Source organism: Cololabis saira, chromosome 11, assembly GCF_033807715.1.
Source record: "Cololabis saira isolate AMF1-May2022 chromosome 11, fColSai1.1, whole genome shotgun sequence".
Lineage (NCBI taxonomy): Eukaryota > Metazoa > Chordata > Actinopteri > Beloniformes > Belonidae > Cololabis > Cololabis saira.
Window position 1 is genome coordinate 10,540,814 of NC_084597.1, and position 18,199 is coordinate 10,559,012.

General features: G+C 42.4%; 1 protein-coding gene across 8 annotated transcripts in view; it reads left to right on the top strand.

The window, feature by feature from the left end:
* The window catches only part of mapk10 (mitogen-activated protein kinase 10), a 101,388-nt gene that overhangs the window by 26,813 nt on the left and 56,376 nt on the right, over positions 1-18,199 (top strand). For all 8 annotated transcript variants that reach the window (XM_061733696.1, XM_061733697.1, XM_061733692.1 and 5 more), the window contains 3 exons: positions 3,397-3,526; positions 3,966-4,024; positions 6,710-6,847. In XM_061733696.1, coding sequence (XP_061589680.1) covers positions 3,397-3,526; positions 3,966-4,024; positions 6,710-6,847 — 327 coding nt within the window. The remainder of the gene's footprint in view (positions 1-3,396; positions 3,527-3,965; positions 4,025-6,709; positions 6,848-18,199) is intronic.

Here is an 18,199-nt window from a genome sequence, read left to right on the forward strand (position 1 = left end):
AGAAAATGCACCGGATATGATGTTGCACATTTATGGCTGCTGTTTTCTCATGAAAGCAAACATAAAGGGACGCACAGAGCTTAAATATCACAGGTTATTAGCAGTTGGGATTGTGTCGGGGTAGCAAAAGACTCACTCTGCTGGAGTGGTTAAAAAAATGTTTTGAGTGCCTGTATGGAAAAAAGATATGACCAACATCCCCCTCAGGATTTCAGGCTGTTGTAGTGTTTGTTGTTGTTCTGAAACAGCAACATCAGCATGCATTCATTTCAGCACCTGGTCTTGGTTTCCTTCAGTATGTGGTCCTATATTGCACATATCTGGTGTAGGTGTCTGGTCTATATGTGCAAAGTCAGAAAAAAAAACAAGCCAATTCTAACTCTAATAATTATTTCTGGCATTATCATGATATATTGTTTCATATTATTATATTAAGTTATGAAATCTCATGGGATGTTAAACTATAGTATTATATTGTTATATATAATAGTATGGTGATATAATTTGGTTATATGTTATAATATTTTATAAAAATTATGTTATATTAGGATATTACTATATTATTATGCTATATTTATATTATATCATGCTACACCACTCTATATGATAATTATTTATTTGTTTACTCTCTAATTAATATTCTCAATTTATGTATCTATTTTCATCATCTTATTTACACTCACACACGGCACGCACACACGCACACACACACACACACACACATATGTTGTCTTTTGTCGTTGTTTGCACTGTATGTTAATAAAAAAAAAAAAAAGAAAAAAAACAAGCTATTTGATAAAACATTTACACCGTGAACCTTTTCAAATGTCAGACTAGCCGTTGCTATGGCTGCAAGCCATCGCTGGTGATGCTGATTCATAACAACGCTGTGGGGGATGTTTAGCACATACAAACAGTGTGACAAAATGTCCACTGATTAAAACAAAAAACAAAAAAAAAGAACGGTGCCATGTTTATATCTGATTTAGTGTGAGTAAAATGAGACAGAACAGTTATAAAGTATAATTAGGTGAGTATTTACTTTATTGACGTTAATGGATTCTGAAGTCGGGGTAAGTGAAGCTTTTCCGACTTCAAGAGGTATTTCTACTTGAAACGTGTGACTAGGAAATTTGTAAAAGTCAGAAACTTGAATTTTTAAATGCAAATGGGACAGACTAAGATAAGATAAGATAAGATAAGATAAGATAAGATAATCCTTTAATAGTCCCACAGAGGGGAAATTTGCAGTTTACAGCAGCAAAGGGGATAGTGCAAAAACAAGAGGCATCAATAGAAATAGTAATAACACAGTAATAATATCAGTATGACACACTATAAACAGTAAACTGGTATATACAATAATTATAATAGGAAGAAACATAAATAAAAAGAAATACTGGTATATAAAAAATAACAGACGGATATTTACAGATGGGTATTTACATATTGCACGTTGCAGTGAATGATATTGCACATTATTTTCCAGTATGTACAAGAAGGCAGATGTAAGAGACGTCGGTGTGAACTGTCAAATCAGATATTTTCACAAACCAGAAACCGGGGAAAGTAGTATTCGAAATGCATTGTAGGCTTTAAATTCAATACAAAGGCGTTAAATAAGACTACAACATGTCAGTTTCAGCATTTGCTTTTTCAACTCTTTGCTTATTGGTATGGATGAACAAAACTGACATAATTAAAAATAAAAATACATTTCCCTCATAAGTGCATTCTTTGTTTTTACATTCCCTCATCTCCTCTTTTTACTTTACCTGACGAATTTCTGCCTCATTATGCAAATGAGGAGGGTGGGCCTTCTTGGTCCAGCTCATCTACTATTGGTCAATGAACAGAAAGGCGCAGGATCGGACCAAAATCAAGACCATTGCGCAACATAAAGACTAAAGACTAAAACTAATAATAATAATTTCCAGATTTATAGTTAAAATACACTACCTTCTTTTTTGGCTTTATAATGTCCCTTTGACCCCTACACAACATAACATTAATAGATCATTTTAGAAATTCATCCATTATACAATATTCAGTCTTCAGTAAGGGCTGATTGTGTAAACAAAAAGGTAGTGAGAGCAGCATTATACATACACTTCAATGAATATGAGAGGTAGCTATGTATGTTGCTTTATGTTCCTTCATTGAGCAATAGTAGAGGAGCTGGAACAACAGCCCTCCTCATTTTCATCAAGAGGCAATATAAGGAAAAGGAAAATTACAATAAATGACTCCCAAACCATTTAAAACCAACTGTATTTTTTTAACTTACATTTTAATGAGAAGGTTTTAATTTTTAAATCTAAAAAGTTTTGCCATTCCCTCTATCTGCCGATTAAATGTAAACTATCAGGGAAGTCACATTTAGATTAGGGCTGGGGATCGATTCAAATATCAAAAATCGATTCGATTCCGATTCTTAAGATTCAGAATCGATTATCACGATCCGATTCGATTCGATCCGATATTGATTTGGGTTACTGTTAATAAAACTGTTTTTTCAGCTGAATGAATTATATGACTGTCTAGTTATGCAACATATTAATACTAGTATTATATTGAGATCCAACAGCAAGTATTGGCAGCTAATGATGCTTTAAGGACCAATCAGCTCCCAGAATGCTGATAGAACTGCTTTCAGAAACATCGTGGATCACAATTATCAAACAGATCCAGGGCAGCAAACAGAGGACGAAAGAAATCGCTTTTATTTTTTCCCCATTTATGAGAATTTGGTTTTTAACATTTATGCAAATGTAACCCCACGACAGTATATAAAGCAAAGAAATATAGACAATTTATGCAATTATAACTGAAAACTTTAATGTTTTCATACATTTAAGCATATTTAAAGGCAAAAACATGGCACCAGTTATTCTCGTGTCCCACAAAATATTTATTTTTTGGGCATAAACAAAAAAGTACCAAAAGTTGTAGTGATGAAAAAAAAAAAATATATATATAATTTTTTTTTTTAAATCGATCTTTAGACATATGAATCAATTTTTAGGAATTAATATGAGAATCGATTTAAAATCGGAGAATCGATCTTTTCAACACAGGCCTAATTTAGATGATCATAACAGCTAAAACAACTGTAAAAATCTAATGCTGTCTGAAGGTGAATGCATCTACTTATCATCGGATCAACAGCTAAAATAATGAACCCATGTATATGTCACCTTGTGTCTGTTTATTGATTTAGAAAAGGGGTTATCATCTACAAACTATATTTGTATTACTTTCCTTGTTGATGTTGAAAACCATCCTTTTGTCACTGGGCATGGACTGTCAGTGTCAAGCAACCACGCACGCACACACAGACCATCACTCAGCCATGAATGCTAAAGGAATACTGATGATGGTGTTTCTTCTCTGCAGTGCGGGCTATGATGCTGTCCTGGACAGAAACGTGGCCATTAAGAAGCTGAGCAGACCTTTCCAGAACCAGACCCATGCCAAGAGAGCATACCGGGAGTTGGTGCTCATGAAATGCGTCAATCACAAAAATGTATGTTTTTTTTCTTCCTTTAATCGTCTTTCAAAGGGGCGAGTATCTTATATTGTCAGAGAGACAGGTTTTAAACTGTACGTTAGCCGGTTTCTATTACTGGCACCCTCTGCATCCCTCCTCAACATGAAGCAGACGAGCCCCCGGCAATGTTGTGACCATGCTAAAATCCGTGCCTCCGGAAACTTACCAAATTGGCAAAAGACTGGAATGGAGAGCACTCCGAGGCATATGTTTAATCGCCACCCCCACAGTTAATGTGCTTCTGTTTATTTTAGTTGTCTGTCGTCCACTGTAACCCCCTCTCTTCTGTTCCATCTAACTTCTTGTCCTTCACCGGCATCACAATCAAACTTCACAATCCCTTTACTTTCATGTCAAGTGTATTTATTTCAGCCACCGTACACTGATCCTGTATGTGCTTATCTTTCTCTTTCAGATAATCAGTTTATTAAATGTCTTCACGCCACAGAAATCATTAGAGGAATTTCAGGATGTGTAAGTACTGTATATCATAAAATCATCTTTCTGCAAAAATGTAATTCCAATAATGCCATCTTTATCATATGTAGCAAGCAGGATGACATTTCTTGTCATTGTTTAATCTTCGAAACTATCTCATAAAAGAAGGTGACTGTTTTTGTGATTAACTTTGTGCATAATGCTTCTTTTCACCTGCATTTGTCAGAACACAGCCGCTTAAGCGTAGCTGGTGGAAGTACTCTAGGGGCCTGATTTACTAAAGGTTTGCGTGCGTAAAAACGTGTGCAAACTTGACAGCACCCGCAAACCAAAGTGCCAGCTGATCTACTAACAGCGTGCAAAGAGGACTGCGCCTCTCAAATGCGCAAAATAGCACATGCAATTCATTTAGTACTTTTGCCCTGATGAATAATCAATATGGGGCGTACCCGCCAGAAATAGCTAAATATTGGGAGGGGAAGATGCAAATTGGTCCATTTACCACGCGCAATGAGATTTACCAAGCCTGAAAGTTTTTGCGGGGATTGTGATTGCGTCTGTATTTAATACGTTCGAAAGGAAGGTGCTAATCTCCACATGCAAAAGGAGAAATATTTTATTTGAATGTTAAATCGAGTATTATTATTATTACCCTATCGACCCTCGCGGACCCTGAGGTCCTCCGGTGCTGGCCTTTTAACCATACCAAAAGTTAGAACCAGGACACACGGGGAGGCGGCATTCAGTTTTTATGGTCCCCGATTGTGGAACAGCCTCCCGGAGAACCTCAGGGCCGCAGAGACTGTTGATGTTTTTAAAAAGAGGCTCAAGACCCATCTCTTTAATCAGGCTTTTAACTGACTCATTTAACTCTTTTACATTTCTTATGCTCACTCTTATTTTTATTGAATCTTACTGCTCTGTTTTATATTTAGTTTATCCTTTCTTATCGTATTTTATTTTTGTTTAATCTCAATGTTTTATCTAAATATTTTAGTTGTTATTTATGGTCTATTTTATACATTTTACTGTTTTATTATTTTAGTTTTTAATGTCTTACTTTCTAGACATACTTTTAGGATTTTATGTTTGTATGTTTTATGTTTTTTATAAACTCCTTTAGTGTATTTTATCCTGTTTTCTTGTAGCTTTTATCTCCAGTGTTTCCTCATGGGGAGCCTCCATGCTGGGAGTGACTCTGGCCTGCAGGGGGTCGTCCTGGGGGTCGTTCTGGCCTGGATGGTTTTGGAGCTCTGCACCACGGCTTCACCGCTGTGGTGTGGACTCCTCTTTCCGTCCGGGCCGGGATGGTCTCTGTGGGCCCCCCCCCCCTTGTAGCTGCGGGCTATGGGACCTCCTGGCGTGGATGGCTCCCTGTTACCGTTTCCTCACCTGGATCCTCTGTGCCTAGCCATGTCTACACCATGTGTCTGCGTGCGTGTCTGTGTGTGTAATTTAGGAATTTAGGTGAATTGTAGTGTGCTTTTGTCTGTGGGGGGGGGGGGGGGGGGGGGGGCATTAATACGTTTTATGTTTATTTGTTTTTTCTTGTTTTTTTTTTTTCTGTTAAGCACTTTGTGTTTCATTATTTGTAGGAAAAGTGCTATATAAATAAAGTTTGATTTGATTTGATTTGATTATTCAGCAAAAGGTTGCCACAGGAGGCACATTCATTTTTTTATTTGTGATAATAAATAAATCACGTGTTTTCATAGAGAAAAAAGTGTTTCTCATTGTGCGCCTATACTTGTTCTGCAGTTGTCATACCCCGGTGTTGTGCCGTATTCAGCACCCCTGCCGTGAAAAGCACCCCCTCGTCTGACAAAAATGATATTCTCATTCCGTGTCACGTTCTGTTTAGCGTCCAGTTTTGTGTTAATGATTCATGTTGAAATGCGCTCATGGATTCCACAATAGTCATACTTTCCCACAATCACAGTCACAGATAACAAAAATCGGGTAAATGGTTATTGATGTCATTAATTAATAGTCTGCTTACTGTGATGTCTTCCATAATATTTGTAAATATATGTAATATAAACTCCTAAGTATGTGTTTGTGTGAGTGTGTATATATAAATATATTGAAGTGTCAGTGTGTTGTTTTTTTTTCTTGGTCTACTTATCATTGAGTATACGAGGGGGTGCTTTTCACGGCAGGGGTGCTGAATACGGCACAACAATTTGCCTCTTCCACTAATATCTCTAACTCCAACTCGTCAAATTTCATTTTGCGCTTGCGACTATATCCTGCTTTCCATCCAGACTCTCCATGGCGCAAAGTTTGCGCCGCAAACCGTAAGACGCGCAACACCTCATTTAAATACTGCTGTTTGCACCTGTTATCAATTGCCGCACGCAATCTTAGTTGATCACCCGCAAAACACACAACAACAGCACGTGCAAACTTTTTCAGTGCACACGCAATTTAGTACTCTTTATTTAGGATCTTAGTAAATCAGGCCCCTAAGGTGTTATCTGAAGCTGCTGCAGGTATCAGGTTGTGGATCTATATGATAAATGACTTCATCACTTTCAGAGCACAGGTGCTGCTCGTGCATCTCAGCAGAGCTTTTAATTATTTTTTTTCCAGGCAGAAATTCTCAAGATGCTGCAGTTTTAGAAGTTTAATAGTACACTAAGTTATTGAAATGAAATTAACTCATCAATTACTCGTCTTGTCATCTGCCACGGTTCATGGATGGATGAATTTTTCTCCCAGGTACCTAGTGATGGAGCTTATGGATGCCAACTTGTGCCAGGTGATTCAGATGGAGCTGGACCATGAGAGAATGTCCTACCTGCTCTACCAGATGCTGTGCGGCATCAAACACCTGCACTCAGCCGGCATCATTCACAGGGGTAGGAGAGCAAGCCAGCTCGCTTGTCTTGTTTAACTGTTAAATTTGCTCTGGGTCGTTAAACTTCCGATCATCTTGAGTATCATAGATTGTCAGGCAGTACAGAGGAAATAATGCAGTCACTTCAGTTTAATTTCTTGTTGATCGTAGTCTTGGTGGATCTATAACTTTTGTTATAAGGAAAAATGGGGGGAACTGGTACTGGAATTACAAGCCCTATCCAGCAGTAAACTTCATCTGTGCTGGTTAGCCCCGGAAAAAAACGAAAAGAATCCCTGCCCATGTTTATTCTTCTTTATTGCTTTGGCACATCCCAAAGTCTCTTCATGTTTTTGCTTTTTTGGGGGCAATAAAAGTTTAAACGTGTGAACCCGCAAACGTCTTACAAAACTCCCATCCACCACCACAAATTACTCCACTTTCTTCTTCCTCATCGCCCTCTGAACAGCACTCTTCTACTCGGTGTCTTTTTTATCATAATAATATGGCCCTTGCAAATAGATATACAATAAATGGTTTAGTCTAAGGTAACAAAAGCAATTAAAGCTGCAAGCAGCGATGAACGGGCCCTCGCACTCACGGCCACCGCCCCCCATAAGCATATCAGAAAAGACACCACCCACGACTTCCTATGTCAAACAATTAAAATGTTATAGCAGAAAAAAGGGACAACCAATCAGAAGAAGGGGCGGGGCTAGTTCACGCCAATGAAGGTCAAGGACTCCATAAAGAATCTGATGACACCAGCCACGACTCTCTATGTCAAACCATTCCAAAGTTTTAGCAGAAAATCGGGACAACCAATCAGAAGAAGGGGCGGGGCTAATTAAGGCCAACGAAGCTTAAGGACTCATTACAGAGTCCCATGACACCACCCACAACTTCCTATGTCAAACCATTCAAAAGTTATGGCAGATAAAAGTATTCTAGGGGGCGCTGTTGAGCCGTTAGGCAACGCCCATTAATGCAAACCATGAAATATCAAATTTATCGCCAAGTCTGTCTTGCATGCAAAATTTGGTGACTTTTGGAGAACTATCAAATATGGACCAATCAGATTTCAAAATGGCCGACTTCCTGTTCGGTTTCGGCCATGGCTCCAAGAGACTTTTCTTTAAGTTGTGACATGATACAGATGTGTAGCGATTTTCGTGCATGTACGTCGAACTGTATTGTGGGGCTTGAGGCACAAAGTTTTCCGGGGGGCGCTGTTGAGCCATTTTGCCACGCCCATTAATGCAAACCATGAAATATCAAATTTATCGCCAGGCCTGGCTTGCGTGCCAAATTTGGTGACTTTTGGGGAACTATCAAATATGGACCAATCAGATGAAGGGGGGCGCGCCTTATGGCGTCTAGCGTCGCCACGGTAACACTTTTGAAAGAGAAAAGTAATGCGTGTAGTCGCAGGATGAAGACGCACATGTTGATGTATAACACATCTGGGTTCACGATACGGTTAGGGCCGTATTAATTCTCGAAGGAATGGCATATATTGCTCCAAAATTACGCAATTAATTCAGATTGTTCAAAATGGCCGACTTCCTGTTCGGTTTCGGCCATGGCGCCAAGAGACTTTTCTTTTAGTTGCGACATGATACAGGTGTGTACCGATTTTCGTTCATGTACGTCAAACCGTATTATGGGGCTTGAGGCGCAAAGTTTTTTCTGTCAGAACCAATCAGATGAAGGGTGGGCGCGCTTTTTGGCGTCTAGCGTCGCCACGGTAACGCTTTTGAAAGAGAAAAGTAATGCGTGGTGTCGGAGGATGGAGACGCACATTTTGATGTATAACACACTTGGGGGCACGTTACAGTTCGGGCCGTATTAACTGCCGAAGGAATGGCATAAATTTCGGCAAAATGACACGATTAATTCAAAATGACCGACATCCTGTTCGGTTTCGGGCACGGCACCAAGAGACTTTTCTTTAAGTTGCGCCATGATACAGGTGTGTACCGAATTTTGTGCATGTACGTCAAACCGTATCGTGGGGCTTGAGGCACAAAGTTTTCAAGGGGGCGCTGTTGAGCCATTTTGCCACGCCCATTAATGCGAACCATAAAATATCAAATTTTTCGCCAGGCCTGACTTGCGTGCAAAATTTGGTGACTTTTTGGGCATGTTTAGGGGGGCAAAAAGGCCTTCCTTTTGTCAGAAAAATAATAATAATTAAAGCTGCAAGCAGCGATGAACGGGCCCTCGCACTCAAGGCCACCGCCCCCCATAAGCATATCACAAACGACACCACCCACGACTTCCTATGTCAAACCATTCAAAAGTTATAGCAGAAAAAAGGGACAACCAATCAGAAGAAGGGGTGGGGCTAATTCAGGCCAATGAAGGTCAAGGACTCCATACAGAATCTGATGACACCACCCACGACTCTCTATGTCAAACCATTCCAAAGTTATAGCAGAAAATCGGGACAACCAATCAGAAGAAGGGGCGGGTCTAATTTGCACCAATTATGGTCAAGGACTCAATACCGAGTCCGATGACACCACCCACGACTCTCTATGTCAAACCATTCAAAAGTTATAGCAGAAAAAAGTATTCTAGGGGGCGCTGTTGAGCCATTAGGCCACGCCCATTCATGATAACCATGAAATATCAAATTTATCCCCAGGCCTGGCTTGCATGCAAAATTTGGTGACTTTTGGAGAACTATCAAATATGGACCAATCAGATGAAGGGGGCGCACTTTTTGGCGTCGAGTGTTGCCACGTTAACGCTTTTGAATGAGAAAAGTAATGGGCGTCGTCGCAGGAAGGAGACGCACATGTTGATGTAAAAAAAAAGACACACAAATTGCTGACAATAATCCTTGCATTGAGCTGGGATCGATCCCACGATCTCCCACACGAAAGACGGTGACATTACCGCTGAGCCACGAATCAGCTTGGCCATTTTCTGACTGACTGAGTTAGGAGATACCAACATAGCGATGTAATTTGAGTACCGAATTGTTTTTTCCTAATTTTTAAAATATTTGTAAGATATAAATATTAGTAAAACCCCACTATTTGTTCTTTTGTGAATAGCATGTTCCAGTCTTTACTTCCTAGACACACACACTGCATGGAAGGGAGCGTTTGATTTATTGTTCACGTAACATTACTTTTATTTTTTCACAACCAAACCACGCACTTTATTTATGTCATTTGCACCGGGCAAGGACAAAAAATAAATGATTCCACCAAAATTCCAGAGATTTTTGTGGTTTTCTGGATATCTCACTCCAAAGACAGGAACGCTCTAGCTGAGCTAAGACTCAGCTACTTATTTCAATTTGACCTACTGGCTTAGGACAGACCAACATATCGATATTTAGTGATGTAAGTCTTGGACTGTTTTTTTCTAATTTTTTTAAATATTTGTAAGTTATAAATAATAGTAAAACCCTACTATTTTAATTATTACTTTTTCTGTAACCATTCTGCCAAGGTTGTAACCGGGCTGAGCCGGGAATATTTATGACGTCACCACATTACAGGGAGCTGATTGGTCGGGGGGCGGGGCCGTCACCACCCTCCGCGCCACTGATTGGTCGGGGGCGGGGCCGTCATCACCCTACTCGCCACTGATTGGTCGGGGGGCGGGGCCGTCACCACCCTACTCGCCACTGATTGGTCGGGGGGCGGGGCCGGCAGACGTTTGAATCAGGAAGCGGGAGTCAGCGCGAGAGCGACTGGCGGCTCGTGGCGATTTTATTATAAAAAAGGGACAACCAATCAGAAGAAGGGGCGGGGCTAATTCAGGCCAATGAAGGTAAAGGACTCCATAAAGAATTTGATGACCCCACCCACGACTCCCTATGTCAAACCATTCCAAAGTTATAGCAGAAAATCGGGACAACCAATCAGAAGAAGGGGCGGGGCTAATTAAGGCCAACGAAGTTTAAGAACTCAGTAGAAAGTCCCATGACACCACCCACGACTCTCTATGTCAAACCATTAAAAAGTTATAGCAGAAAAAAGGGACAACCAATCAGAAGAAGAGGCGGGGCTAATTCTGGCCAATGAAGGTCAAGGACTCCATAAAGAATCTGATGACACCACCCACGACTTCCTATGTAGAACCATTCAAAAGTTATGGCAGAGAAAAGTTTTCTAGGGGGCGCTGTTGAGCCGTTAGGCCACGCCCATTAATGCAAACCATGAAATATCAAATTTATCGCCAAGTCTGGCTTGCATGCAAAATTTGGTGACTTTTGGAGAACTATCAAATATGGACCAATCACATGAAGGGGGGGCGCGCTTTTTGGCGTCTAGCGTCGCCACGGTAACACTTTTGAAAGAGAAAAGTAATGCGTGTAGTCGCAGGATGGAGACGCACATTTTGATGTATAACACATCTGGGTTCACGATACGGTTCGGGCCGTATTAATTCTCGAAGGAATGGCATATATTGCTCCAAAATTACGTGATTAATTAAGAATGTTCAAAATGGCCGACTTCCTGTTCGGTTTCGACCATGGTGCCAAGAGACTTTTCTTTTAGTTGCGACATGATACAGGTGTGTACCGATTTTCGTTCATGTACGTCAAACCGTATTCTGGGGCTTGAGGCGCAAAGTTTTTTCTGTCTGAACCAATCAGATGATGGGTGGGCGCGCTTTTTGGCGTCTAGCGTCGCCACGGTAACGCTTTTGAGAGAGAAAAGTAATGCGTGGTGTCGGAGGATGGAGACGCACATTTTGATGTATAACACACCTGGGTGCTCGTTACGGTTCGGGCCGTATTAACTGCCGAAGGAATGGCATAAATTTCGCCAAAATGACACGATTAATTCAAAATGGCCGACATCCTGTTCGGTTTCGGGCATGACTCCAAGAGACTTTTCTTTAAGTTGTGCAATGATACAGGTGTGTACTGATTTTCGTGCATGTAGGTCAAACCGTATCGTTGGGCTTGAGGCACAAAGTTTTCCGGGGGGCGCTGTTGAGCCATTTTGCCACGCCCATTAATGCAAACTATAAAATATCAAATTTTTCGCCAGGCCTGGTTTGCGTGCAAAATTTTGTGACTTTTTGGGCACGTTTAGGGGGGCAAAAAGGCCCTCCTTTCGTCAGAAAAATAATAATAATAATAATTAAAGCTGCAAGCAGCGATGAACGGGCCCTCGCACTCACGGCCACCGCCCCCCATAAGCAAATCAGAAAAGACACCACCCACGACTTCCTATGTCAAACCATTCAAAAGTTATAGCAGAAAAAAGGGACAACCAATCAGAAGAAGGGGCGGGGCTAATTCAGGCCAATGAAGGTCAAGGACTCCATAAAGAATCTGATGACACCACCCACGACTCTCTATGTCAAACCATTCAAAAGTTATAGTAGAAAATCGGGACAACCAATCAGAAGAAGGGGCGGGGCTAATTAAGGCCAACGAAGCTTAAGAACTCAGTACAAAGTCCCATGACACCACCCACGACTTCCTATGTCAAACCATTCAAAAGTTATAGCAGAAAAAAGGGACAACCAATCAGAAGAAGGCGTGGCTAATTCTGGCCAATCAAGGTCAAGGACTCCATAAAGAATCTGATGACACCACCCACGACTCTCTATGTCAAACCATTCCAATGTTATAGCAGAAAATCGGGACAACCAATCAGAAGAAGGGGCGGGGCTAATTAAGGCCAACGAAGCTTAAGGACTCATTACAGAGTCCCATGACACCACCCACGACTTCCTATGTCAAACCATTCAAAAGTTATGGCAGATAAAAGTATTCTAGGGGGCGCTGTTGAGCCGTTAGGCCACGCCCATTAATGCAAACCATGAAATATCAAATTTATCGCCAAGTCTGGCTTGCATGCAAAATTTGGTGACTTTTGGAGAACTATCAAATATGGACCAATCACATGAAGGGGGGGCGCGCCTTTTGGCGTCTAGCGTCGCCACGGTAACACTTTTGAAAGAGAAAAGTAATGCGTGGTGTCGCAGGATGTAGACGCACATTTTGATGTATAACACACCTGGGTGCACGTTACGGTTCGGGCTGAATTAACTGCCGAAGGAATGGCATACATTTCGTCAAAATGACACAATTTATTCAAAATGGCCGACATCCTGTTCGGTTTCGGCCATGGCTCCAAGAGACTTTTCTTTAAGTTGTGCCATGATACAGGTGTGTAGCGATTTTCGTGCATGTACGTCAAACCGTATTGTGGGGCTTGAGGCACAAAGTTTTCCGGGGGGCGCTGTTGAGCCGTTAGGCTACGCCCATTAATGCAAACCATGAAATATCACATTTATCCCCAGGCCTGGCTTGCATGCCAAATTTGGTGCCTTTTGGGGAACTATCAAATATGGACCAATCAGATGAAGGGGGGGTGCGCTTGTTGGCGTCTAGCGTCGCCACGGTAACACTTTTCAAAGAGAAAAGTAATGCGTGTAGTCGCAGGATGGAGACGCACATTTTGATGTATAACACATCTGGGTTCACGATACGGTTCGGGCTGAATTAACTCTCGAAGGAATGGCATATATTGCCCCAAAATTACGCAATTAATTCAGAATGTTCAAAATGGCCGACTTCCTGTTGGGTTTTGGCCATGGCGCCAAGAGACTTTTCTTTTAGTTGCGACATGATACAGGAGTGTACCAATTTTCGTTCATGTACGTCAAACCGTATTATGGGGCTTGAGGCGCAAAGTTTTTTCTGTCTGAACCAACCAGATGAAGGGTGGCCGCGCTTTTTGGCGTCTAGCGTCGCCACGGTAACGCTTTTGAAAGAGAAAAGTAATGCGTGTGGTCGCAGGAGGGAGACGCACATTTTGATGTATAACACACCTGGGTGCACGTTACGGTTCGGGCTGAATTAACTGCCGAAGGAATGGCATAATTTGCGCCAAAGTGACAGGATTAATTCAAAATGGCCGACTTCCTGTTCGGTTTCTCGACATGACGCCCAGAGACTTTTCTTTAAGTTGTGACATGATACAGGTGTGTACCGATTTTCGTGCATGTACGTCAAACCGTATCATGGGGCTTGAGGCACAAAGTTTTCAAGGGGGCGCTGTTGAGCCACTTTGCCACGCCCATTAATGCAACCCATGAAATATCAAATTTTTCGCCAGGCCTGACTTGGGTGCAAAATTTGGTGACTTTTTGGGCATGTTAAGGGGGGCAAAAAGGCCATCACTTTGTCAGAAGAAAAATAATAATTAAAGCTGCAAGCAGCAATGAACGGGCCCTCGCACTCACGGCCACCGCCCCCCATAGGCATATCAGAAATGACACCACCCACGACATCCTATGTCAAACCATTGAAAAGTTATAGCAGAAAAAAGGGACAACCAATCAGAATAAGGGGCGGGGCTAATTCAGGCCAATGAAGGTCAAGGGCTCCATAAAGAATCTGATGACACCACCCACGACTCTCTATGTCAAACCATTCCAAAGTTATAGCAGAAAATCGGGACAACCAATCAGAAGAAGGGGCGGGGCTAATTAAGGCTAACGAAGCTTAAGGACTCATTACAGAGTCCCATGGCACCACCCACGACTTCCTATGTCAAACCATTGAAAAGTTATAGCAGAAAAAAGGGACAACCAATCAGAAGAAGGGGCGGGGCTAATTCAGGCCAATGAAGGTCAAGGGCTCCATAAAGAATCTGATGACACCACCCACGACTCTCTATGTCAAACCATTCCAAAGTTATAGCAGAAAATCGGGACAACCAATCAGAAGAAGGGGCGGGGCTAATTAAGGCTAACGAAGCTTAAGGACTCATTACAGAGTCCCATGGCACCACCCACGACTTCCTATGTCAAACCATTCAAAAGTTATAGCAGAAAAAAGGGACAACCAATCAGAAGAAGGGGCGGGGCTAATTCAGGCCAATGAAGGTCAAGGGCTCCATAAAGAATCTGATGACACCACCCACGACTCTCTATGTCAAACCATTCCAAAGTTATAGCAGAAAATCGGGACAACCAATCAGAAGAAGGGGCGGGGCTAATTAAGGCCAACGAAGCTTGAGGACTCATTACAGAGTCCCATGACACCACCCACGACTCTCTATGTCAAACCATTCAAAAGTTATGGCAGAGAAAAGTATTCTAGGGGGCGCTGTTGAGCCGTTAGGCCACGCCCATTAATGCAAGCCATGAAATATCAAATTTATCACCAGGCCTGGCTTGCATGCAAAATTTGGTGACTTTTGGAGAACTATCAAATATGGACCAATCAGATGAAGGGGTGGCGCGCCTTTTGGCGTCTAGCGTCGCCACGGTAACACTTTTGAAAGAGAAAAGTAATGCGCGTAGTCGCAGGATGGAGACGCACATTTTGATGTATAACACACTTGGGGAAACGTTACGGTTCGGGCTGAATTAACTGCCGAAGGAATGGCATAAATTTCGCCAAAATGACACGATTAATTCAAAATGGCCGACATCCTGTTCGGTTTCGGGCATGACCCCAAGAGACTTTTGTTTAAGTTGCGCCATGATACAGGTGTGTACCGATTTCCGTGCATGTACGTCTAACAGTATTGTGGGGCTTGAGGCACAAAGTTTTCAAGGGGGCGCTGTTGAGCCATTTTGCCACGCCCATTAATGCAAACCATTAAATACCAAATTTTTCGCCAGGCCTGGCTTGGGTGCAAGATTTGGTGCCTTTTGGGGAACTATCAAATATGGACCAATCACATGAAGGGGGGGTGCGCTTGTTGGCGTCTAGCGTCGCCACGGTAACACTTTGGAAAGAGAAAAGTAATGCGTGTAGTCGCAGGATGTAGACGCACATTTTGATGTATAACACATCTGGGTTCACGATACGGTTCGGGCTGAATTAATTCTCGAAGGAATGGCATATATTGCTCCAAAATTACGCGATTAATGCAGAATGTTCAAAATGGCCGACTTCCTGTTTGGTTTCGGCCATGGCGCCAAGAGACTTTTCTTTTAGTTGCGACATGATACAGGTGTGTACCGATTTTCGTTCATGTACGTCAAAGCGTATTATGGGGCTTGAGGCGCAAAGTTTTTTCTGTCTGAACCAAATAGATTGAGGGTGGGCACGCTTTTTGGCGTCTAGCGTCGCCACGGTAACGCTTTCGAAAGAGAAAAGTAATGCGTGGGGTCGGAGGATGGAGTCGCACATTTTGATGAATAACACACTTGGGGGAACGTTACGGTTCGGGCTGAATTAACTGCCGAAGGAAGGCATAAATTTCGCCAAAATGACACGATTAATTCAAAATGGCCGACTTCCTGTTCGGTTTCTCGACATGACGCCAAGAGACTTTTCTTTAAGTTGCGCCATGATACAGGTGTGTACCGATTTTCGTGCATGTACGTCAAACCGTATCGTGGGGCTTGAGGCACAAAGTTTTCAAGGGGGCGCTGTTGAGCCATTTTGCCACGCCCATTAATGCAAACTATTAAATATCAAATTTTTCGCCAGGCCTGACTTGCATGCAAAATTTGGTGACTTTTTGGGCACGTTTAGGGGGGCAAAAAGGCCTTCCTTTTGTCAGGAAAATAATAATAATAATTAAAGCTGCAAGCAGCGATGAACGGGCCCTCGCACTCACGGCCACCGCCCCCCATAAGCATATCAGAAATGACACCACCCACGACTTCCTATGTCAAACCATTGAAAAGTTATAGCAGAAAATCGGGACAACCAATCAGAAGAAGGGGCGGGGCTAATTCAGGCCAATGAAGCTTAAGGACTCATTACAGAGTCCCATGACACCACCCACGACTTCCTACGTCAAACCATTCAAAAGTTATAGCAGAAAAAAGGGACAACCAATCAGAAGAAGGGGCGGGGCTAATTCAGGCCAATGAAGGTCAAGGACTCCATACAGAATCTGATGACACCACCCACAACTATCTATGTCAAACCATTCAAAAGTTACAGCAGAAAATCGGGACAACCAATCAGAAGAAGGGGCGGGGCTAATTCAGGCCAATGAAGCTTAAGGACTCATTACAGAGTCCCATGACACCACCCACGACTTCCCACGTCAAACCATTCAAAAGTTATAGCAGAAAAAAGGGACAACCAATCAGAAGAAGGGGCGGGGCTAATTCAGGCCAATGAAGGTCAAGGACTCCATACAGAATCTGATGACACCAACCACGACTCTCTATGTCAAACCATTCCAAAGTTATAGCAGAAAATCGGGACAACCAATCAGAAGAAGGGGCGGGGCTAATTAAGGCCAACGAAGCTTAAGGACTCATTACAGAGTCCCATGACACCACCCACGACTTCCTACGTCAAACCATTCAAAAGTTATAGCAGAAAAAAGGGACAACCAATCAGAAGAAGGGGCGGGGCTAATTCAGGCCAATGAAGGTCATGGACTCCATACAGAATATGATGACACCACCCACAACTATCTATGTCAAACCATTCAAAAGTTATAGCAGAAAATCGGGACAACCAATCAGAAGAAGGGGCGGGGCTAATTAAGGCCAACGAAGCTTAAGGACTCATTACAGAGTCCCATGACACCACCCACAACTTCCTATGTCAAACCATTCAAAAGTTATGGCAGAGAAAAGGGACAACCAATCAGAAGAAGGGGCGGGGCTAATTCAGGCCAATGAAGGTCAAGGGCTCCATAAAGAATCTGATGACACCACCCACGACTCGCTATGTCAAACCATTCCAAAGTTATAGCAGAAAATCGGGACAACCAATCAGAAGAAGGGGCGGGGCTAATTAAGGCCAACGAAGCTTGAGGACTCATTACAGAGTCCCATGACACCACACACGACTCTCTATGTCAAACCATTCAAAAGTTATGGCAGAGAAAAGTATTCTAGGGGGTGCTGTTGAGCCGTTATGCCACGCCCATTAATGCAAGCCATGAAATATCAAATTTATCGCCAGGCCTGGCTTGCATGCAAAATTTGGTGACTTTTGGAGAACTATCAAATATTGACCAATCACATGAAGGGGGGGCGCGCCTTTTGGTGTCAGCGTCGCCACGGTAACACTTTTGAAAGAGAAAAGTAATGCGCGTAGTCGCAGGATGGAGACGCACATTTTGATGTATAACACACTTGGGGACACGTTACGGTTCGGGCTGAATTAACTGCCGAAGGAATGGCATAAATTTCGCCAAAATGACACGATTAATTCAAAATGGCCAACATCCTGTTCGGTTTCGGGCATGACCCCAAGAGACTTTTGTTTAAGTTGCGCCATGATACAGGTGTGTACCGATTTTCGTGCATGTACGTCTAACCGTATTGTGGGGCTTGAGGCACAAAGTTTTCAAGGGGGCGCTGTTGAGCCATTTTGCCACGCCCATTAATACAAACCATTAAATACCAAATTTTTTGCCAGGCCTGGCTTGGGTGCAAAATTTGGTGCCTTTTGG